Here is a 6665-nt window from a genome sequence, read left to right as displayed (position 1 = left end):
AACGGCACAGTTAGCCATGTGAGATCCAACACCTTAACCACCATGCCACCTACTGGTCCCAAAACTCTGTGTTGTGTGTGTGTGTATGTGTGTGTGTGTGTGTGTGTGAGTATGAGTGTTTTTAATTCCATGCTGTTCAGGTCTTCTATAACAATGCTGATTTGTTTGTTTGTTTGTTTGTTTGCTCGTTCTCATGGCTACTAAAAGTGATACATTAAAATCTCCCACTTTGAGGGACCAGCAGTTGGTGTAATGGCTATGTCACTGGACTCCCATGTACTTGACTGTGGTTCGAGTCCCTGACCCAGTGGCTTAAACTCACGATGGGCACCTGTGCGTGCATGCCCAAGATCCCAAGAGGAGAGTGGAGGAGAAGTGGCCATCTCCCCTGGGGGTTGATTTCTCACTTTCTGTCTCTCTGTCTCTCTGTCTTTCTGGTGAGCACACACACCCTATAGCAAAAACTTCTCCAAAACAAAACAAAACAAAAGGCAAAGTCCCACTTCTGAAGGATGTTTTTCTGAGCCCCCAAAGACTCTGACCCATTGTCTCTTTTCATTCCTCTGAGCTCTAAGGCTCTACTCAGCATCCTAGTGGACCCTAGTCCCTCCCCTGCTGTTGGTTTTTGCTGTATCATCTTCTCAACCCTTCCCTTGGACTGTAAAGTTGACAGGTGTGACATTCTGACTCAACCATCTAATTGACATTACATTGTTCTCTGGTCCAAAGAAAGGCAAAAGACTAGATATGAAGTTAGTGCTCCATAATCTCCTACTCTAGGAGTTATATCATTAAAACGCTCTTCGAGATACTAATGACAGATGGTGGAAATTCAGATGTAATCTAGGGAAACAATATGTGCAGAGAAGCCTATCTTGTACTACTTGAAATTTCAGGAAATGAGTAATGTTACCCTAGTAAAACCGCTAAACAGACAGATATGACCTGGCAGGAATAAAGAGACTATAGGTTGGCATAAAGAGGAGTCCATTCTGAAAGCTAATGGTACCCTCTTGGAGGGCAGGAAGGCATTCTATAATGACCAGATCAGGAATGCATTCTATAATGACCAGATATACCACCTTCTTACTAGGAGGGTATTTGTTCCATCAGGCAGAGTGATGTAGAGTCCAGAGTCTTGGGGCTTGGCTGAAGAGTCTGGCTTTGCGTAAGTAGGTAAGTCACAGACCGCCATGTGTTCAGCAGATCCCATTTTCAGGTCTTCTCAGGAATCCTGCTGAACTACATTTCCCAGATTCCTTTGCATGTAGGTGGAAATATATGACTGCATTATAGCCAATAGGATGTGGATCAAAATGACGACATCTACTTTTAGGCCCAGCCAGCCCTTAGAATACTTTTGTTTGAGCCTCCATGCTACCTTCTCCCATCTGCTGGCTGGATGTGGAACCTGCAGAGGAGACTCTGGAAGAGGACAGAGCTACAGACTGAAGGAGCCAGGTACCTTGAATGATGACTGTCCACTGGTACCCTCAGTGAAATATATTATGAAAAAAGTAAACTTTTATCTTTGTTAGCTCCAAGAGATTTTTCTGTAAATGTCTTTGCATTTTTGCCATATCAATTAGCCAATCTGACTAATATATAGGCCTAATTGGGAAGGCAAAATGGGTTACTTGTGCCCATGATAAGATGGAAACTGTTTGGACTGTTAGGGATTATAGTGAGGGAAATTAAGTTTCAGGGAGGGAAAGAGTACAAGAAATGCAGAGCCCTAGGGTTGATGCATTTGTTTATTTGGCAAAAGCTTGAGCCTTCTTAGGGTAGAGGTCAAGGAGAATGCAGAGAGGTCCTCGGCTGAAGCAAATGGATGTCCCAACAGAGAACCAGGGCAACACTCTTCTTAGATCACAATTAATCCTCCAGTCCACTCTAGTGGTGGGCCACTAGTTTAGCATTGATTTAAAGGGCTCTCTGGAACAGAAAAGTTAGGTAGTTAAAAGTCAGGAAGCTTGCAGGAAATCCATTTCCAAACTTAATAGCACCCTAGGTAGGCCCAGGTAAGGACAAATTCTTTCCATTACTTTAGGAATTAGCCACTCTTAAGCAATTTCTCCCAAGAGATTTGCTCATTGAGTGTACAGGTGGAGAATAGGTCCCCTCAGGTCTAGCTAAGAGAAGAGAGCTAGTGGAGAGACTCAACTAAGAAGGCATAATTGGAGCTTTGCCCAGAGGAGAGGTGCACAAACTGATGGGTGATGTTTTAAGGGAAGAAAAGAGAACTGAATGAGGGTGAAAGAAAAAAAGTAGAGGCCTCCTTGTTAGTGTCTTATTTGCAGTGAATGGCAGCCTTGGTTTGGAGATAGGAGGCCATTGACTTTTACTGTCTGTTTCCTTGACCAGGATTTGGGGGACTATAATCTTCTGTTTTGCATCATAGCTTCTGAACAGTGAGTGAGAAGCAGTGATGAAGCATGTCCAGGCCCTAACCTTCTCACCCCAACCAACTCACTCATTATCCAAGCAGATGTTTCCACAGAAGGTCCAGCAGCATGTATGATTTGGATACGAACAGGTCTGTGCTTTAGCGCACCTTTTCCCACAATACTCTGATGGAGGCTGCACCCAGCACTGCTCGATTTCTTTTATTTCAGCTGGAATTGAGATAGTAGAAGTTGGCCAAGTCCAGCCTCCCACAGTTTGGAGAAGAAACCCTTTTCAAACTGAACAACCCCTTCTAGGACTTAAGCTCCAAGCCACACACAAAGTATTACTCTGCCTTCTAAGAAAATCCCTTCCTCAAATTATAACCAGTATCTCTTCACAAGAGACCATCTTTGTATTAATACATATCCTCTCCTTTCACCTGTTCCCACAGCATTGTGGGACTCTTGGTCCTAATGAAAGGACCTGGACACCCTCACCAGATATGACTTTATGCCCCTCAAATGTATTCTCACATAACCTGAGCTTTCAGGGCTTGCCATATCCTCTGGCTCTAATCTTCATAACCAATTTGCAGAATGGAAACCAAAAGATTCTTCTCCTCAAACTAAACAAATGTGTTAATTATGACTCTTTTGATATTTGTCAATGACTCACCCAGCTGAGACAGAGATTCTGAAAAGATGGGAAGCTCTGTGTTGGTGTTTTCTCCACCCAGGATGGTCTGACATTGGAAAACATTGTTTCCTGCTATGTTATGGAAGGCTCACAAGAGCTGGATTCCCTTTTCATATATCAAATAGTGCTCTCAGAGCTGAAAGAAAGAGCTCACAAGGACACTAGATGGGGAACATCCAGCCTAATCTTGGAGCTCAGATGTCTCTTCTTAAAGAGGACTCTGGTCCTTTAAAGGCTGATCCTGCAAATGTGAGCCCTAAATCAGCTACGATAGACATCCCAGGATTGGGCAAAGCACCCCCTCTGTTGCCGGACCACCTACAGGAAAATCTGGACTTTAAGCCTCCCAGGACAGGCAGAATTGTCATAACCTCATAGGCGAGTATGATGAGCAGGAGAATCCAGGGGTTCATGATCGTCTTTGTGCGTTTAAGTTCTAGCAGAAGACAAGTCTTTTCACAGCGCTGCTAAAGAAAGAAAAGGGACTGAGGATGGGGCCAGTGGATGGCATGGTAGTGGCACAGGATTCCCACATGGCTGACCACAGTTCAAATCCCAGACCTGGGGGCTTGAAAAATCATGACAAACAAAAAGATAAGTAAATAAAGAAACATTAATAAAGAAAGACAGGGGGCCAGCAGGTGGTGTGGTGGCTAAGGGTGCTGGAATCCCACAGGGTCAACCACAGTTCGAGTCCTGGACCTGGAAGCTTGCTTTCTTACTTTCCCTCTCTCTTTCTCTCTCATTCTGTCCCTCTCTGGTCAAATTTTAAAAATATAAATAAAAGGGAAAAAAAAGAAGAAAGACAGAAAAGGAATTGAGGAGAAAAGCATGGGAAAGTGCTGTGGATATTCTTATTCTTTCTTCTACTTTTCCTTCCTGCCCTCTTATACCCAAAAATATATTGACTCCCAAGCTAGTCATTTATCTATTTATTTGTTGTAATTTATCAGGCAGCTGGGTTGGACACAGGAGCTGGGAGGTGGCTCAAGCCCTGGACTCCCACATGACCAAACACAGTTTGAGTCCCAGACCCAGAGGCCCAATAAATCACAACAAATAACAAGATAAATGACTAGCTTCCTCGGGACTCTTCCCATCTCAATTACTTATCCCTTCCTTTGAAAAATTATTTTTTTTAAAAAAATTGTTTTTTTCTAATTAAAAAATCAATAAATCTTTAGATTATAAATGTATAAAATAACAAAATATATAGAATAAATGGATAAACAATAGTAACCCCACCACCTAGAGACAACCAGTATATACACAAACATTCATAGTGCAGTCATTATTTTTAAGAAGTTGGACACAATAAGTATCCTGATATTTTATTTTAAAATAGCAACAAGATGATATAATGGAAATTTTAGTGAAGACCCTAAGACAAAAGGTACTAGTGTGATTCCAGAGTGAGTTAGGAGATAGGTAATTCAACAGAACTTGAGAAAAAATGATGACCAAGAACTGTTAGAGGTCTCATAAAACTTTCATCCACTGGGCCAGCAGGTGGCATAGTGGTTAAGGCACTGAACTCCCATATGGTTAACCATGGTTCAAGTCCTGGACCTGGAGGCTTGAAAATCATGCCAGTTTCCAAGAGGAACCCCATGAGCACACATGCCCTAGAACAAAACTCTCAAAAACAAAAAAAAAAAAAAACTTTCATCTGCATTGATGGTCTATAGTTGAAGGAATTACAGAAAGGATTCTGAAGGATATTTAATTAGTAAAAAGCTTCGCTCAGGGAAATGGGAGTGCTATCTTCTAATTTCAAGTTGAGAGAAAAAACTTTAGGCATACTACTCATAGAGCTTACTGTGTGTCCCAGAAGTTTGTGGAGGCGGAGCAGACACGTGTTTGAGACATGAACAAAGGCTCTAAAGAGTGGGCACCTGGCAGACAGCATGACCTGTAGAAGCAGAGAAAAGAGGCGGAGTTCGGGAAGTAGCACATTTTAAATGGCCAGATGACATTTCAGGTCTCCAATGACTCCTCGAAATCTCCCAGGGACCAGAAGCACAAAGCTAAATTGTTATAGTGTCTATTGTATAAAAACTTTCCTATTTGCTTTTATTTGTTTGCTTTGCCATAGGACACACGTGCTCACCAGAGAGAGAAAGAGACACAGAGAGGGAAAGTGAGAAACCACCCCCTAGGGAGAAGGCCACACCTCGATCCCTTCTCCTCCATTCTCCTCTCCTCACGCGCACGCTTCTGGTGGGATTTTCAGGCCACCAGGTCCAAGACTCGAACTGCAGTCACCATGTGGAAGTCCATCATCTTAACCACCAGGCTATCAGCTGGCCCCGCTTACTCCCTTTCATTGGTCCTTCCTCCCTCTGTGCCCTGGAAGACAAGCTTTCTTTTTTAAGCCAGCTGGGAGTAGAGGGAGAAACAGAATCACAGAGTCTGAGAGAAAGAGAGAAAGGTTGATCATATCCTGTTCTATAACTGGAACTTCTGAAAGCAGGGAGGGTCATGCTCCAAATAATCCATAGAATTAATGCTATTTTCATGGGTCTGTACATTTTAATTAATAAGTTGAAAACATATTTCATGAATAAAGAGTCACATAAAATTTGTGGGAAATCTATCTAAGTTTTCCTGAAGAAGCAGAAAGTAATCATTCTGAATAAAATACACAAATGAGGAAAGTAAAAAAAAAGAAAGAAAGAAAGAAGAAAAAGAAAGAGAAAGAAAGAAAGAAAGAAAGAAAGAAAGAAAGAAAGAAAGAAAGAAAAAGAAAAAACAATCTCATTTTACAAGTCACTCCAATAATCCAATTCTAAATATTATGATCATCTCCCCTAGCATAAAGACCTAATATTTCCCAATTCCTTCTTTTAATAGAAATGTCCTCATGGAGGTGGGCAGGTGACATGGTGGTTAAGGCACTAGACTCCCACACGGCCAACTGTAGTTCAAGTCCCAGATCTGGCATCTTGCTTTTGTACTTTCTCTCTCTCTCCCTCTCTCTCTCTCTCCCTCTCACTCTCTCTCTCTCTCTCTCTCATCAAATTAAAAAATAATAATAAGGGGCTGGCAGGTGGTGTGGTGGCTGGGGGCACTGGACTCTCACATGGCTGACAGCAGTTCAAATCCCAGACCTGGTGGCTTGCTTTCTCACTTTCTCTCTCTCTCTCTCTCTCACTCTCTCTCTCTCTCTCTCGCTCTGTCCTTCTCTGTTTAAATTAAAATAAGTAAATAAATACATAAAGATAAATAAAATAATTCTTAAAAATGAAAAAATAATAAATAAATAAAATAAAATAAATATTTTTAATGTCCTGATAAACTTTCATGTAGCTAAAACTTTGGCACGTGTACTATTATTTTTATAACATGCGTTCATGGAAAAAGACTGCTGCACAAAAGACAGTCTTCTTCACATTTCGCATCATGGCCGCCATGCTTTTCTCACTAAGGGCTGCGTTACACTTCTACCAACTGACATCACATGTGTGTTTCCCAACCCCCTGTGCCACCCCAGGTGACAGGTAATTTCTGTCACCACACTACTTGCTGTTCAGTATTTCACAGAGGGAAGAATGTGAGCACGAGAGTCAGAAAGGCTTGAA

General features: G+C 42.0%; 2 protein-coding genes across 2 annotated transcripts in view; both read right to left on the bottom strand.

The window, feature by feature from the left end:
* Positions 1-6665, bottom strand: part of WFDC8 (WAP four-disulfide core domain 8) — a 25686-nt gene that overhangs the window by 16391 nt on the left and 2630 nt on the right. The window lies entirely within an intron of this gene.
* WFDC9 (WAP four-disulfide core domain 9) overlaps positions 1743-6665 on the bottom strand; it is a 7547-nt gene continuing 2624 nt past the window's right edge. Inside the window, exons 2-4 of the mRNA XM_006154495.2 lie at positions 3407-3551; positions 2474-2615; positions 1743-1935 (exon numbers count right to left, since the gene is read on the bottom strand). Of these exons, the coding sequence (XP_006154557.1) occupies positions 1908-1935; positions 2474-2615; positions 3407-3497 (261 nt within the window). The 5' untranslated portion in view covers positions 3498-3551 and the 3' untranslated portion in view covers positions 1743-1907. The remainder of the gene's footprint in view (positions 1936-2473; positions 2616-3406; positions 3552-6665) is intronic.

The sequence above is a fragment of the Tupaia chinensis genome, unplaced genomic scaffold, assembly GCF_000334495.1.
Source record: "Tupaia chinensis unplaced genomic scaffold, TupChi_1.0 Scaffold000411_1, whole genome shotgun sequence".
Taxonomy (NCBI): Eukaryota; Metazoa; Chordata; class Mammalia; order Scandentia; family Tupaiidae; genus Tupaia; species Tupaia belangeri.
This window is presented reverse-complemented; position numbering and strand designations above follow the sequence as displayed.